This window comes from Hyperolius riggenbachi, chromosome 6 (assembly GCF_040937935.1).
Source record: "Hyperolius riggenbachi isolate aHypRig1 chromosome 6, aHypRig1.pri, whole genome shotgun sequence".
Classification (NCBI taxonomy): domain Eukaryota; kingdom Metazoa; phylum Chordata; class Amphibia; order Anura; family Hyperoliidae; genus Hyperolius; species Hyperolius riggenbachi.
This window is the reverse complement of record NC_090651.1, coordinates 383,930,247-383,947,945: the sequence shown is the minus strand read 5'-3', so window position 1 is coordinate 383,947,945 and position 17,699 is coordinate 383,930,247. Positions and strand designations below refer to the sequence as shown.

The 17,699-nt window shown below is 47.6% G+C and overlaps 1 protein-coding gene across 4 annotated transcripts in view; it reads left to right on the top strand.

The window, feature by feature from the left end:
• Positions 1–3,493: 3,493 nt before the first annotated feature.
• The window catches only part of XRCC1 (X-ray repair cross complementing 1), a 62,168-nt gene continuing 47,962 nt past the window's right edge, over positions 3,494–17,699 (top strand). For 3 of the 4 annotated variants that reach the window (XM_068241970.1, XM_068241972.1, XM_068241973.1), the window contains exons 1-4: positions 3,524–3,608; positions 8,253–8,418; positions 14,567–14,659; positions 16,278–16,385. In XM_068241970.1, coding sequence (XP_068098071.1) covers positions 8,368–8,418; positions 14,567–14,659; positions 16,278–16,385 — 252 coding nt within the window. In that variant the 5' untranslated portion in view covers positions 3,524–3,608; positions 8,253–8,367. Of the gene's footprint in view, positions 3,609–8,252; positions 8,419–14,566; positions 14,660–16,277; positions 16,386–17,699 lie in introns of all 4 variants that reach the window. The other variant, XM_068241971.1, reaches the window with a different exon arrangement.

The window sequence follows — 17,699 nt, the reverse complement described above, 5'->3', positions numbered from 1 at the left end:
TCTCAGGGATAGTATGGATCTTCTTAGGATCCTGGAGGACCTACGAGTACCGTCAGGAACGCTACTACTCACCTGTGATGTGGAATCATTGTACACCTGTATCTCACATGAACTGGCTCTTTCTACAGTGAAATATTTCTTAGAGATGGAGGATCACACATACTCAGATCTTCATACCTTTTTGTTACAACTACTCAGATGTCTCCCTCACGAGCTGAATTTTTGGACCTGTCGATCCAGATATATGAGGATGGTACTTTAGCCACTGATTTGTATAGGAAACCCACTGCGACAAGCAACACAGCTACAGCAGAGATTTCTGGAGCGTGGATATCCTAAAAAAGTGGTCAAACAAGCCTTCTTTTCTGCCAAAAACAAGAGGAGAACGGAACTTATCAATCAGAGGCCACGCGTGGATGATAAACTGATTGTTCATATATATTGTGACCTCGTGTATTCTACAGCATATTGTACTCTTGTTTATGCATATATTGGACCCTTGTGGACTCGTAATCACTTTATTGGACTCATTGGACCTTCATCAATGAATTTTTGTACGTCGCGCTTTTTTGACATTTTACGCCGCTGTTTATCCCTGTGGAACTACATAAATGGAATCGATCCTATTGGTGCAATATGGATTTTGAACTGTACATGGATCCAGCATTTTTCATATATACTGTTTATATATCTGTATATTTTCTATTTTTACAGGGTGCCAACCTGTTACTCATTGCTCTCTGGGTCCCCCCTCTTTTCTGGGGTTCCCCTTATGTGGGTGCTCCCTGAGGGCGAGTATCCATACAATATTGTCCCTTATGATATGATTGGGGTATTCTTATGATTTTTGATGTGGCTTGGGGTAAAAATGAATTGATAGATTATTGTCTCCCCTGATGTAAATTGATATACTTTTGGATGATTATATGTATAGTCAATGATGGATATTTCCTCTTTGATATATATTATAGTTTTGTTATGTATTACCTATTGCCTATATACTTACTTCCTCTAATGCGCTCCTATGTGGCTTTTTTCTCCGTCTGGTGTTTCTTTTATACTTACGTCTTCTGTATGCGCTCCAGCGTGGACACTTCCTCACTCTGCGTCCTCTCACTTCCTCTTGGTGCGCTCCAGTCTGGTCTCTCCGGAACCCACATTGCCTCCATCCACTAGCCACGCCCATTCACGCCGCGTGTGACGTCCTTGATGGCGCACACGCGACGTATTCAGCTTCCTGTACTTAAACAGCGTTACACGCTGTACCTTCACGGAGAACCCCTCGCACTCTTGAAAAAGCGGCGTGACGGCCGCGGAACCGGTGGAGTAGTCCACCGAGGGCCTCTTTTCAGCCACCACGAGCTCCTGTCTTGGCCATCCATACCGGATAAGTATCCCTCTGCCTCACTCCACTGTATCTTGCCCACTTTCTGTCTCTCCCAAACGTTCCTCCTGCCATCTTTTCCTCCAGGTTTCTGGTCATTATTTTTGCACTATTGAGATATATATATTCTACATTGTATATGGTCACTGATTGTTTTGTATGCACCATTTGCACTAATATATGCACTTTATTATATATTGTTCCTTGAGAGGTACTGAACCCGGGTTCAAATGGGGGCATGCTCAGTTTGAGCATAGCCACACCATTTTTTTCTACCTTATACTATTTTAGAATCAATATGATGGCCAATTATTGTTATGAGCATTACTTGATATTGTTATATGCCAATTGACTGTGGTGGCTTGTTTTTAGTGTTTTTATTATCTTTTTGGAAGTATACAATTAATCAATAAAATTGTGACATTTTTCTATTATATATATATAGTTGTGTGGTGCTGTGTCTATGAGCATATTCTTCCTTTAAACCATGGAAAGATGGACATCATTTTAAAGCTCTCTTTCTCCTCTTTCTGGCGACACCTAAATCGTCGCCCTACGCCTTTTAGTTTTCTCTATTTTCGCGATCAAAGTTGCGGCCGTGGCAATTTCGATCGCAAAAATAGCGAAAACTAAAAGGCGTAGGGCAGCGGTTTATATAACATTGGAAAGAGGAGAAAGAGAGCTTTAAAATGATATGCATCTTTCCATAGTTTCTGCACTTCTCGGAGTCCCTTTAAAGGGACTCCGAGCTCTAAATAAAAACGATATTAGTACCCACCTGGGGCTTTCTGCAGCCCAGTGTAGGTCGGGAGGTCCCCCGGAGGTCCCCCACAGTGCTGGCAACACGCAGCGCGTCGCCAGCACAATGTTTACTCTAGCGCTGTCTGTCAGCACCGCTCCCACGCCTCCTCCGCATCGCCGCTACCCCCCCTCGTCCCTTCCCTCCAATCAGCGGGAGGGAAGGGACGAGGGCGGGTAGCGGCGATGCGGAGGAGGCGGCGGAGCGGCGCTGACAGACAGCGCTAGAGTAAACATTGTGCTGGTGACACGCTGCGTGTCGCCAGCACTGCGGGGGTATAGCGGCGAGCAGGGGGGTCTTTGAGACACACGATGGGGCAACAGAGGCTGGTGTTAGTGTGCCCAACCAGCCTCTGTGCCCCACTTACGTAATACCACCTCGGGTTCTCTTTAAGGTTAGAGTGAAGAGTTAAAGCTGGATACTCTGGTTAATTGGCAGCCAGTGAAGAGCTTGGCAGAGAGGAGCAGCAGAGCAGCTACCAATATGGTAGCAACCACTAATTTGTACGAAATACGGTACACAGCAGAAAACACTTTCCATGTCGTTAACTAAAGTTGGGCAAGCGGAGGTGGTAGTCGAAGCAAGCGATGTGCCCGAAGCCCAGTGTCCAAATCCCTGGCATGCAATTGTTTCTCCTGGGACCCCTTTTTCTTACAAATGAGAGGGTGTGACCAGGTTGTTCTATGGGGTTTCCTGCTGCATCCCCTTAACTAGACTAGCACCCATATTATTACTAATAATGTATATATTCAAATCATAACAGCAGAAATAATCACATCATATAAAAGCCGTGTCCCTGCGTCTGTGCGCACGCATACATGTGGCGATGGCGTCAGGAGGGCGGGGGGTTGTGAGGCAGAGGCCTAGCGCCTGTTAATTTAGGTCTAGTGGCCTATACAACAACAAGCAAGTGTCCCTGCATTTGAATTAATTTTAGTTTAAATTATTTTCTAATTCAATCTATAATATATATATATATATATATATATATATATATTCTCCATAATAAAAAAAAACCACAAAAACTCATGCCACTCACTGCAGGGTGTACAAAGATGGCCCCAGCAGGGAGTCCTAACATGGCGCCTATCACAGCCCCGCCCACCTCTCTCACAGCTGCCCCGCCCATCTCCCCTCTCCTCACAGCCGCTTGGCGTAACCCTCCTCCCTCCTCTCTCTCTCTCTCTCTCTCTCACTCTCTCGTAGCCGCCCCGCCCACCAACCGCTCCGCTGTACAGCGCTCCGCCCACCTCCCTCCTCTCATCAATACAGCGCTCCGCCCACCTCCCTCTATTCCTCACCGCAGACCTACCTGTTTCCGGGTAGACAAAGATGGCTGCCAGCGACTTCCGGTGTCAGTGTGCAGCTGGCCGGGGATCACTTCCGGGGCGGGAGGTTTGTTGGCGGTATTTCCTCGGGACGCGTGTATGTATGGTATAGTGCTGTGGTGTGGGGGGTGGTGTGTTCCGGGGCGCACATGGTACAGTCCAGGCATGTTGCGTGTGCTATTACACAGTGTATACCGTATATAGATGCGTTGCTATGGAGACAGGGCTGCTGTGCTGTCCCCCCCATTATAAGGGCTGCATCTCCATGGGGAGGACCTGTCACTGGGGCAGGAGGTATACACAGTACATCATGTATAAACTGCTAGTATGGGTCATATAGGAGCTGCTGCTGCCTGGCAGTACACACTGTGCAGCTGAGGGGCCACAGGGTGACAGCACTGCATGTATGCCAGCACTGGCTGCACCTCCTTTCTGCAGCTGAGGGGCCACAGGGTGACAGCACTGCATGTATGCCAGCACTAGTGGCTGCACCTCCTTTTTGCAGCTCAGGGGCCACAGGGTGACAGCACTGCATGTATGCCAGCACTGGCTGCACCTCCTTTGTGCTGCTGAGGGGCCACAGGGTGACAGCACTGCATGTATGCCAGCACTGGCTGCACCTCCTTTCTGCAGCTGAGGGGCCACAGGGTTACAGCACTGCATGTATGCCAGCACTGGCTGCACCTCCTTTGTGCAGCTGAGGGGCCACAGGGTTACAGCACTGCATGTATGACAGCACTGGCTGCACCTCCTTTGTGCAGCTGAGGGGCCACAGGGTGACAGCACTGCATGTATGCCAGCACTGGCTGCACCTCCTTTGTGCTGCTGAGGGGCCACAGGGTGACAGCACTGCATGTATGCCAGCACTGGCTGCACCTCCTTTCTGCAGCTGAGGGGCCACAGGGTGACAGCACTGCATGTATGCCAGCACTAGTGGCTGCACCTCCTTTTTGCAGCTCAGGGGCCACAGGGTGACAGCACTGCATGTATGCCAGCACTGGCTGCACCTCCTTTGTGCTGCTGAGGGGCCACAGGGTGACAGCACTGCATGTATGCCAGCACTGGCTGCACCTCCTTTCTGCAGCTGAGGGGCCACAGGGTGACAGCACTGCATGTATGCCAGCACTAGTGGCTGCACCTCCTTTTTGCAGCTCAGGGGCCACAGGGTGACAGCACTGCATGTATGCCAGCACTGGCTGCACCTCCTTTGTGCTGCTGAGGGGCCACAGGGTGACAGCACTGCATGTATGCTAGCACTGGCTGCACCTCCTTTGTGCAGCTGAGGGGCCACAGGGTGACAGCACTGCATGTATGCCAGCACTGGCTGCACCTCCTTTGTGCTGCTGAGGGGCCACAGGGTGACAGCACTGCATGTATGCCAGCACTGGCTGCACCTCCTTTCTGCAGCTGAGGGGCCACAGGGTGACAGCACTGCATGTATGCCAGCACTGGCTGCACCTCCTTTGTATAGCTGAGCTGAGGGGCCACAGGGTGACAGCACTGCATGTATGCCAGCACTGGCTGCACCTCCTTTGTATAGCTGAGCTGAGGGGCCACAGGGTGACAGCACTGCATGTATGCCAGCACTGGCTGCACCTCCTTTCTTAGGGCAGCTGTGTGAGAGTATGGACAGCTGAGGTCATACTAGCATACATGTGGTGTTTTGGTACCCAGGGCTTTTCGGCGCGGGGTGAGCCGAATGACCCCTCACCCTGCTGCCGCACAAATTCTTGGGGGTTCATTGTCATTTCCCCTTCGAGTCGTCACAACTCGCAGGTAGATGTAATTCGGATCCAGCAATCGCAGGATGCCCAAATTACCCCATGCGTGGGGCGCGGACTATTGCATTACTGCTACAGCCGCCCCAAGCTTCGGGACTACGCAGCCTTGCAGCAGGCTTTGGAAATCCCTGCTTCTATACATGTCTGCTACTTTGTTGGAACACTGGTGCTTCCACAAGGCCCCCTGAGCGCTGCCACCCAACTCCTCCAGCCCCTCCACACTAATTCTCCCATCAAATTATTATGGCACCTGGAGAGTTTTTGGTAAACTACTGATTCCAGGGTTGCCACCTTATCCCTTTAAATACCAACACATGCCAGTTATACAGGTTCTGAGGCTACTCTCACATAATCAGTGCCTAAACTGTATCTAACTAGCCACAAGGCATGTATAATTCATATGTGCCAGTATTTAAAGGGGTGAGGTGGCAACACTGACTGACTCCCCTGTCCCTGCTGTTGCGCTCCTCCGTTAGTCCGTGTGCTCTTGATTTCTCCCCCACTAGCTGCATCTTCTCAGTGACCTGATGCCATGTTATTACATAATAACATGCACTGGGTTGCAGAGGAAGGCCTGGCTGCACAGATGAAGCCTGAAATGCATGGACTGACAGAGGAGCGTGCCAGCAGGGACGGGTGAGCCGCTACTGGCCGAGAAAGTATCGACCTATCAGTTGGAAAATTGCATTGGGCACCCTCTACAACTTGAAGCGTTGTAAATGGATAAATAGTGTGGGTGTAGTTAATACCTATCTGAAAATTAACATCAATTGGAGAACTGTTGACATAGCGACCAATTGCGTTACATAAACTTCCCTATGAGGTCTCCCGGGGGGGGTGTCATCTCAGCCATACTGGCGCCTAATAAAGTTGGGGGAGGAAAGCAGGGCTGTGGAGTCGGTACAAAAATCTTCCGACTCCTCAGTTTATGAAACTCCGACTCCGGGTACCCAAAATAGCTCCGACTCTGACTCCTTAAGGTGCGTACACACATGCGACTATAGTCGTTTGAAACGATCGTTCCCCGATCATTTCAAACGACGATCGTTTGAAAAAAAGCAGCCAACGACCATGAAGTCTAACAACGGACGACCTAGATCGTTCAAAACGAATGATCTAGCTTGGCGGATTTTTCCCAACGACGATCGTTTGCAAAAGTAGTACATCGTTGGAAACGGTCGTTCGTACTAGGCTTGACATGCACATTTCACTATTTCTCCATGGAACTTTTCATTTTTATGCGCAAGCGCAATCGTTGCTTTATTTGTTGTAACGTTCGTTTTAACGATCTGATCGTTACACACCTTTTACAACTAACTTTACTTAGGTCGTTCTTTCTTCAATTAAAAGTTCATTCGTCGTTCATAACGAACGATCGTTGTCGCATGTGTGTACGTAGCATTAGTCTAATACTTAACAAGGCTGTGGATTTTGTACAAAAATCATCCGACTCCCGACTCCTCAGTTTATGAAATCAACAACTCTAGCTCCGGGTGCCCAAAATTGCTCCGACTCCTCGACTCCGACTCCACAGCCCTGGAGGGAAGTGTGTTGTCAGAAATAAACTGCTCATAATGCTGCTTCTGGGGGAATCAGGAAGGCCCCCCGGGATAATTTTGCCTATGGGCCCCATTGCAACTAGACCCCGCCCTGTCCTTTTATAGCCACATTTTAGCTTGACTGAATTTGTACAGGAGAAATGGAATTTAGTAAGTTTATCAGGCGCTGATGAATAGATTCTCGGTAGGGATGATCAGTGAGGATTTTTTTTCCTTCTTGATGTAAGTTCTGTTGCAGATTCTATAGAGTTTAGAATTGGGTCAATCCAAATATGTAGTGACTGCATTTCATTGGTACAGTTTAAAGGAGAACTGTAATGAAAGGGAGATGGTGGCTGCCATATTTGTTTCCTTTTAAACAATGCCAGTTGCCTGGCAGGGCACCAGAAACAAGCATGCAGCTAATTCTGTCAGATCTGACAATAATGTCAAACACCTGATCTGCTGCATGCTTGTTCAGGGGCTATGGCTATAAGCAGTATAGGCAGAGGACCAGCAGGATAGCCAGGCAACTGGTATTGCTTAAAAAGAAATAAATATGACAGCCTCCATATCCCTCTCTCTTCAGGTGTCCTATAAGTTCCTGACTAGGTGAAGCTGTCTGAATTCCGATTTGTTGGTTTTTCCACAGGTAGAAACTGAAATGTAGGTGCTAGTCAGCATTAGGGGAACTCACAGGAAACCTCGTAGGGAAATTCCACTAGTGATTGGATGGATGGCTCCCTCTCACACTGCTAGGTTTCCAATAGGTTGTAGTAAACTCCACCCACTCTGTTTAGCCAATCACAACGCTTCGTGCTGTAGAGGGTGCTGTGATTGGTGAACTGTTCCCTATGAGGTTTCCTGCTGGGTCCCCTAAAGTAGACTAGCGCCCAAATGTAACATACAAGTTTTGAATCAGGATAATACCATTTATTGATGGCTAACACGATACAATACTCTAAATTTAGCATAGGGATAATCGGAAGGTTGCGCTTGTGGGAGGCAGCTGGGCAGCAAAAACTGCTTGACAAACAAGTAGGGCAGCCATTCGTAGAAAATGGGCCTTACTGTGAACGCTGAGCTACCCCCGCCCATCTCTTCTGTGCTGCTGAGAGATTTAACACTTTGTGGCCAGCAGGGCAGCCATTCGTAGAAAATGGGCCTTACTGTGAACGCTGAGCTACCCCCGCCCATCTCTTCTGTGCTGCTGAGAGATTTAACACTTTGTGGCCAGCACTGCAGCATTGCTGCTCTGCATAGTCCAATCATGAATTTATCTTTACAGCTGAAACTTGAAAAATTAGAATATTGTGCAAAAGTTTGTTTATTTCAGTGATTACACGTAAAAGGTGAAACTAGTATCCGAAGTGGTTTTATAGGGGAGTGTGATTGTGAGCAGTCTCCTTTCTGTTGTTTCAGTGGGCATGCCTTGGTGCCTGTCTATACGGAAGTGTGGCCTGGCAGGTGGAGAGCCTTCTGTGTGCAGCTGAAGCACTCCTGTGTATCCTGGTGGGGAAGCGAATACCTCTGAACAATGCCTGAGATCAAACTGAAGCATGTGGTGTCCTGCAGCAGTGCAGATACGGTGAGTATACAACCTGGGGGAGGGGGATGCACAACCCGGAGAACTACCTGCAATTCACAGACCCGCCCCTGTGAAATAATAAACAATCGGTGCCTAGTTGTCATTGTGATCCTTTGGGTTCGATAATTTTACACTTACAGAACCTGATATGTATACTTGTTCATGGTCACTGGGATTAAAGTGGACCTGAACTCTTGCACAGGACAGAAGGAAAACATTGAGAAATGCACCCTGTATGTATTTAGAGAGTTTAAAGACAGACAAAAATGTATATAGCGCTTTTCTCGTGGCGGACTCAAAGCGCCAGAGCTGCAGTCACTAGGGGGCGCTCTATAGGCAGTAGCAGTGTTAGGCCAGAGCTGCAACCACTAGGGGGCGCTCTATAGGCAGTAGCAGTGTTAGGCCAGAGCTGCAACCACTAGGGGGTGGTCTATAGGCAGTAGCAGTGTTAGGCCAGAGCTGCAGCCACTAGGGGGAGCTCTATAGGCAGTAGCAGTGTTAGGCCAGAGCTGCAACCACTAGGGGGCGCTCTATAGGCAGTAGCAGTGTTAGGCCAGAGCTGCAGCCACTAAGGGGTGCTCTATAGGCAGTAGCAGTGTTAGGTCAGAGCTGCAGCCACTAGGACGCGCTCTATAGGCAGTGGCAGTGTTAGGCCAGAGCTGCAGCCACTAGTGGGTGCTCTATAGGCAGTAGCAGTGTTAGGCCAGAGTTGCAGCCACTAAGGGGTGCTCTATAGGCAGTAGCAGTGTTAGGCCAGAGCTGCAGCCACTAGTGGGTGCTCTATAGACAGTAGCAGTGTTAGGTCAGAGCTGCAGCCACTAGGGGGGAGCTCTATAGGCAGTAGCAGTGTTAGGCCAGAGCTGCAGCCACTAGGGTGAGCTCTATAGGCAGTAGCAGTGTTAGGCCAGAGCTGCAGCCACTAGGGGGGGCTCTATAGGCAGTAGCAGCGTTAGGCCAGAGCTGCAGCCACTAGGGGGTGCTCTATAGGCAGTAGCAGTGTTAGGCCAGAGCTGCAGCCACTAGGGGGCACTCTATAGGCAGTAGCAGTGTTAGGCCAGAGCTGCAGCCACTAGTGGGTGCTCTATAGGCAGTAGTAGTGTTAGGCCAGAGCTGCAGCCACTAGTGGGTGCTCTATAGGCAGTAGCAGTGTTAGGCCAGAGCTGCAGCCACTAGGGGCTCTCTATAGGCAGTAGCAGTGTTAGGCCAGAGCTGCAGCCACTAGTGGGTGCTCTATAGGCAGTAGCAGTGTTAGGCCAGAGCTGCAGCCACTAGGGGGCACTCTATGGGCAGTAGCAGTGTTAGGCCAGAGCTGCAACCATTAGGCGGCGCTCTATGGGCAGTAGCAGTGTTAGGTCAGAGCTGCAGCCACTAGGGGGCACTCTATAGGCAGTAGCAGTGTTAGGCCAGAGCTGCAACCATTAGGCGGCGCTCTATGGGCAGTAGCAGTGTTAGGCCTGAGCTGCAGCCACTAGGGGGTGCTCTATAGGCAGTAGCAGTGTTAGGCCAGAGCTGCAGCCACTAGGGGGAGCTCTATAGGCAGTAGCAGTGTTAAGCCAGAGCTGCAGCCACTAGGGAGCGCTCTATAGGCAGTAGCAGTGTTAGGCCAGAGCTGCAGCCACTAGGGGGGAGCTCTATAAGCAGTAGCAGTGTTAGGCCAGAGCTGCAGCCACTAGGGGGCGCTCTATAGGCAGTAGTAGTGTTAGGCCAGAGCTGCAGCCACTAGGACGTGCTCTATAGGCAGTAGCAGTGTTAGGCCAGAGCTGCAGCCACTAGGGGGAGCTCTATAGGCAGTAGCAGTGTTAGGCCAGAGCTGCAGCCACTAGGGGGCACTCTATGGGCAGTAGCAGTGTTGGGCCAGAGCTGCAGCCATTAGGCGGCGCTCTATGGGCAGTAGCAGTGTTAGGTCAGAGCTGCAGCCACTAGGGGGCACTCTATAGGCAGTAGCAGTGTTAGGCCAGAGCTGCAGCCACTAGGGGGCACTCTATAGGCAGTAGCAGTGTTAGGCCAGAGCTGCAGCCACTAGGGGGCACTCTATAGGCAGTAGCAGTGTTAGGCCAGAGCTGCAGCCACTAGGGGGCACTCTATGGGCAGTAGCAGTGTTGGGCCAGAGCTGCAGCCATTAGGCGGCGCTCTATGGGCAGTAGCAGTGTTAGGTCAGAGCTGCAGCCACTAGGGGGCACTCTATAGGCAGTAGCAGTGTTAGGCCAGAGCTGCAGCCACTAGGGGGCACTCTATAGGCAGTAGCAGTGTTAGGCCAGAGCTGCAGCCACTAGGGGGCACTCTATAGGCAGTAGCAGTGTTGGGCCAGAGCTGCAGCCACTAGGGGGGAGCTCTATAGACAGTAGCAGTGTTAGGTCAGCTGCAGCCACTAGGGGGCACTCTATAGGCAGTAGCAGTGTTAGGTCAGAGCTGCAGCCACTAGGGGGCACTCTATAGGCAGTAGCAGTGTTAGGCCAGAGCTGCAGCCACTAGGGGGCGCTCTATAGGCAGTAGTAGTGTTAGGCCAGAGCTGCAGCCACTAGGACACGCTCTATAGGCAGTAGCAGTGTTAGGGAGACTTGCCTAAGGTCTCCTGCTGAATAGGTGCTGGCTTACTGATAAGGCTGAGCCGAGATTCGACCCCAGGTCTCCTGTGTCAGAGGCAGAGCCCTTAACCAGTACACTATCCAGCCTGTGTAATTCAGCGGATGCTGCATTATGAGAGGCATGTCACTTGTATACTGCTGTTGTGACTTCGTAGGCAATTACATCACTTCCCTCTCTCCCTAGCTAAATTCCCAGCTTTTTGAACTACATTTAGGGCCAGTTCACATTGGGCACTTTACCGCGTTTGCGTCCGTGATTCGGCAGGCCAAATCTCACGATTTGCAGCGATTCAGCACGATTACTGCTTGTGATTCGCGTTCAATAGAACGAGTATGACAGAGCAATCGCCCCCCAAATGCTGTATGCAGCGCGTTTGTGATAAGGGGCATTATGGCGTAAAATTTAAAATACGTGCAAATATATACAAATAAGAAGTACGTTTTTTTCCAGAGTAAAATGAGCCATACGTTACTTTTCTCCTATGTTGCTGTCACTTACAGCAGGTAGTAGCAATCTGACAGAACCGACAGGTTTTGGACTAGCCCATCTCTTCATAGGGGATTCTCAGGGATTTATTTATTTTCAAAAGCACTTAGCGAATGGCAGTTGCTTTGTCCAACTGCCAAAAAACTGTGTAGTGAACAGGGAAGTTGACCAGCATTATTGTTTAACCACTTCGCTGCCAGGGTACAGTATATCTACGCTACTTTGGACTTCACTTCCCCGCCCGGAGCGTAGCTATACGCACCCCCCGCCGCTGTTCGCGCTCCGGCTCGCACACCCGCGATCGTGCACGCCGCTGCCCGCTCGCCCGGAGATCACTGAACGGGAAAATCCATTCCCGTTCATTGATCTCTGCCCCCGCAATGATCGGCATGCTTCTACGAGAAGCAGCGCGATCATTGTGAAAAAACTCAGTTTCCCAGCCTCCCTTTCTGCAAGCGTCCTTCCGACGCTTGCAGGACGCCTAAAAAAAAATGTGGCCATCTTGTGGCCAAAAAATAATACTACACCCAAACCTTTTTTTTTTTTACATACAGATACATTATTTTTACTATTCATTTTAACTAATGAATTCCCACACTCCCCAATTGTTATCAATATTTTTTTTTTTTTTTGAAATATTAAAATTAAAAAAAATTACAATAAAAAAAAAACTTAAATAGTTACCTTAGGGATTGAAATCTTTAAATATTTATATCAAGAGGGTATAACACTGTTACTTTATAAATTATGGGCTTGTAATTAGGGATAGATGCAAAACTGAAAAAAATTCACCTTTACTTGCAAATAAAATATTGGCGCCAAACATTGTGATAGGGACATAATTTAAATGGTGTAATAACTGGGACAAATGGACATATAAGTTACATGGATTTTAATTATAGTAGCATGCATTATTTAAAAACTATAATGGCCGAAAACTGAAAAATGTTTTTTCTTCCAAATGTTTTCCTATTTTCCCATTAAAACACATTTAGAATAAAATAATTCCTGGCATAATGTCCCACCTAAAGAAAGCCTAATTGGTGGTGAAAAAAACAAGCTATAGTTCATTTCATTGCGATAAGTAATGATAAAGTTATAGGCGAATGAATGGATGGAGCGCTGAAAGGAGAAAATTGCTCTGGTGGTCAGGGGGTAAAACCCCTCAGTTGTGAAGTAGTTAAATCCTTTTTAAGGAATATCTTAATAAAGAATAAAAGCCTTGCTGAGAATCCCCCATGAAGAAATGGACTAGTCCAAAACCTGTCGGTTCTGTCAGATTTCCACTACCTACTGTAAGTGACGGCAACATAGGAGAAAAGTAACTTATGGCTCATTTTACTCTGGAAAAAAACGTACTTCTTATTTGTATATGTTTGCACATATTTTGAATTTTACAATTTTTCGCCATCATGCCCCTATAATAGAAATTGCAACCGCTGCAGTGTGAATGTATCCATAGGAATACACTGTAGCAACGCTTTGCTTATCGCCGGCGACCAGCAAATCGCTGAAGAATCGCCCTGAGTGTGAACCGGTCCTGAGAGTATAATAAAGAAAGCAGTGGTGTGATCTGCCTTCAAAGCTGTTGTCCTCTTTTCTGTTACTGAATTCTACTAATGGAGATACTTCACTCCTCCCTTATTTGCATTGCCCCACCCCCTCCCCTCTCTGTCTGATGTCTCTGCTATTGGAGCAGGCAGCTATGAGTCACTCGGTTTACACTTATGGCCCGTACTCACGGGCTGCAAATGTTGCCTGTCGCCAGCACACGTGAGCGTGTGGGCGACAGGCCGGCGACAGCTCCTCGCCAGGTCCCTCCGCGTACACACGCGTAAGAGGGACCAGCGGCGAGGCGGAAGCTGTCGCCGACGTTCCTCCTCCCTCCGCCGGAAGCTCCATATACTTTAATGAAGGTTGCTGTCGCTAGTCCGCGTACTCACGCGGACTAGCGACAGTTGCGGCGTGGGTGCGGCGGCGACTGTCGCCATGCGATTTAAACTTTCAATCGCATGGCGACATGAGCGACGGGCGACAGTTCGGGGTGCGCGCGCGTGCAACGGCCCATACTCACGGGCGACCTGTCGCCGCAACACGCGCGCGCCGCGTGTTGAGGCGACAAAAGTCCCTCGTGAGTATGGGCCATTACACATCAGATCAGCAAGTACCAGAAGGGGTGAGCTGAATATAATGCTAGGTACACACGGTACAATTTTCTGTTAGATTTACCTGCCAGATCAGTTCTTTCCAAAAGTCTGATGTTAATTTCCATCAATTTACCGATAGAAATGACCGGAAATTGATCGGAAAATCGATCAAAATTAAGATCGGACATGTTGGAAAAAAATCTGGCAGGTAAATCTAACAGAAAATTGTATCTTGTGTACCTAGCATTATTCCGTGTCCTGATTAAGACCAGCACATGTGTATATTACATTGCATACACACAAACTGCTGGAAGATTTTTAAACCTTGTACAGCATTGGATTGCATTGGCCAAGCATTGCCCAAAGGGCATTGTTCTCAATCCTACTGCTCTGTGCCACCCTGGCATGCACTGCTTTTTGCTGCCCCCCTCCCCCATGGCAACAGAATGAGTCGCTTGCCTGGAAGCTAGCGATGCATCTGTACAGCCTCGGCCCTGCACCGTTACCCAAGGGGCCGAGTTTTGATCCTTGTCTGAGGAAAGTATAAATATGAAATTATTATTTTATGTCACCCTGTAAGCCTTTGGCAGGGCCCTCTCCTCTTGTGTATCATACTTGATTATACACCCTACCCAGAATATGGGAACTTGTATTATTAGCACTACCACTCCAGTGTATGATCTGGCATTGTACTACTACCTGTATATCTTATTGATTATTACCTGTATTGTTGTATCTATTGTCTATTACCTGGATTGTGTTGTAGGTCACCCCCGCTATCATTGTCTGTAATCCTATGTATTCTACAGCCCTGCGTACTATGTTGGTGCTATATAAATCCAATAAGTAATTCTAATTCTTCTTCCTCCTGACTGTCCAGTGACACTTTATAAAACGACACAGATTTTCTTAATGCCTTTGTCTAACAGACTCACACAGCTGAGAACTTGCTGAAGCCTGACACCTACAGGAAATGGAAAGCCAAACAAGCCGGAGAGAAACAAATCTCTGTCATTCTGCAGGTGAGAAATCACGTTTTGAAATTAAATTCACAGACGTGGGAGGTTCAGAGGTGGGCATTGCACTGACGACCGGCTTCCCATGGGGAATTGCCATGCAAAACAGATGCTGCATTGCTGCCACGCAAAACATCCAGGACCAGCGTGCAGCAATGGCCACACAGCATTCACTCCTCACATTTGTGACTCTAGACTTAAAGAGGAACTCCAGCCTAAACAAACATACTGTCATTAAGTTACATTAGTTATGTTAATTAGAATAGATAGGTAATATAATCTCTTACCCACCCTGTTTTAAAAGAACAGGTAAATGTTTGATTTCATGAGGACCGCCATCTTTTTGGTTGAAAGGAGGTGACAGGGAGCATGAGACACAGTTCCAACTGTCCTGTGTGCTGATTACCCCTCCCAGTTGCTAGGCAACATGAATAACAACATAGGAAATCCCATCATGCTTTGCACAGCATTAGGGGAAAAAGCCTGGGCAGTTTTCTTTGATGGGTGGAGCTTAGCTAAAAATGCAGCTAAAAATGATGCTTTGGTAAGAAAAACAAAGTTCTGATGCTGTGAAACTGTTAAAGAAACACCAGGCCTTTTCAGTTCTGCTGAGTAGATTTTTAGTCCGGAGGTTCACTCTAACATACGTTACAACAATTGGGATTAGCAAAGAGGATTTAGCATATAGGATTTTAACAGGAAACAAGTCAGTGAATTGCAACATTAGACATAGTTTTAAAAACAACCATCATTTGTTGTTCTACAGTCAGTATAATTATGTCCTTTAATTTCATATAAAGCCTCAGGTGTGTAAGTTTTGCAGGGGGAAAATGGACTACTGAAGGATTTGATTGGTCCATTTTCAAGCTGTGTAAGTTTGCATAAAATTTGCCTAATGCTCCCCGAGCTTGAATTAATTTTCATCTCACTGACCAATCCTACAGAGGAATTGCTTTGAATAGGAGAAAAAGATTGGCACTAGATGCTGCTGGAGGATCAGTGGAATTCCTGGATCGTGTACCCTAAAACTTGTGCTCCCATAAAACCAGTTTCAATAAGCTTATGAAAGAAAAGTTGAGGCAGTGTAAAATGCAACGGTACCTATAATCACAAGACACAGGCATCAGGGTATGCAGGGGGTTGAAGAGTCTGACAGCTGTTTCCCTTAAAAAAAAAAGCTTCCTCAGAGACTAATGTGACATACCACACTAGCCTCCGAGGAAGCCTTTTTTTTTTTTTTTAAGCGAAACAGCTGTCTGGCTCTCTTCAACCCCCTGCATACCCTGATGCCTGTGTCTTGTGATTAAAGGTACCATTGCAATTCACAGTGCCTCAACTTCTCTTTCATAAGCCTTCGGAGGAATCGGAAGTACCAGAAACTGAGGAGTATGGGTGAAAGAATTTATCTACCGACTCCACAGCTCAGTTTGTCATGTCTTCCTCCTGGCAGCGGGAATGGAGTAGAGTTTCCTGTTCTGGTGCCTCCTTATTCTGATCACTTGGGAAAGATGTTGGGATTTATCAGAGGACGTGCTTTCACGTGTAATATAACACGCACAGTTTTCTCATCGCACAGATTGTTTTGTATGTAGATTGTCTGACATGTCTCTCTCTCCTGCTGTAGTTTGAGAAGGAGGAGCAGATCCACAGCATTGACATAGGAAATGAAGGTTCGGCCTTTGTGGAAGTGCTGGTCGGGCACTCCACCTCTGTCAGTGAGCAGGAGTATGAGGTAATACCTATTATACCTTTATATCGGGCTCAGGTAATAGGACATGATTATGCCTTCTGTCTCTTTTATGGAAGTGTTTCTCTGCTTGTCCATAAAATGAAAATGTGGTTCCTCTTTCCAAAAGAAAAAGCGTTCCTTATCAGATCAGAGGTATGACACGTCTTTTAGCAAGCTGTATTGCGCAGGCATGCCTGTCTGTGCTGTGGAGGTCCTGGTGCAATAATAAAAGGGGCATTGGCCTCAATTCACTAAGCAGTTTAGACTAGTCTACGGATGGTTTTTAGTCTGCTGATGGTTCGGTGTCATGTTTTATGCTGGGCATACACGGCTCGACTCTGCAGGCGATTCTCTTATCTTCCGCTCGTTTTTCTTATCTTTTTCCATTCACTGCAATCCAGAATCGAGCGGCAAAACGATCGGGCGGGGAGATCGGACGTGTCGGAAATTATCTATCGAGCCATCTAAATGGCTCAGAATCGAGCCGTGTATTCCCAGCGTTACACCAGTTTTTAGACCTGGTCTAACATTCAGCAATTACATAATTCACAAAGACAAACAAGCAGTAACCACGCCCACTTCCTCTGACAGAGATTAGACCGTCTGATTTCTTGTTGGTAAAGTAATTCTGTGAGGTATTTTAGATGTGAGGATGGAACCTTTTGAATGTATGATGCAGAAGTGTAATTGTATGCAGAGGAGAGCTCATCAGAGGAGAACAGAGGCGCTCTAGCAGAGTGATAGATCTACAGTTGAGTTCTCCTTGTTCAATTGCCTGATGAAGATGGATGCTTGGCCCGTGAAACGCGTTGCAGCATTTTAAATTGGAGAATTGATGTAAAATAAAATTTTCTGGCCATAAACGGCTTATACTGCTTGGTCATTTATGTACTTGAGGGAGGTGAATCCACCCATTTCCTTCCTTTTAGACGGGTTTTAATATATTTTACCCTACATTGGCGCCTCTGTTACTTCTTTTTGCATCATCAGAGGAGAAGGATGTCAGTCATAGCTACTAATTTGTGAATTACATCTTTTGATCATTTCCCTGCTTTACCCACCTAATTACCAAATGTTTGAGACCAGGTCTAAAACATTTGGTAATAGTGAATTCCCCTTCGATGCAACTGAATAAACCATCAGTAGACTAAAAACCATCAGTAGACTAGTCCACACTCCTTAGTGAATTGAGGCCATTGTAATAAACTGAGAGGGCGTGGCTGAAATTTTACTTCCTGCTTTGTCAGACCGCCAGGTAAGTCATTGACCAATGAGAAACAGAGAGATAAGTCCTGTACTCCAAACAGTATCCAGTTG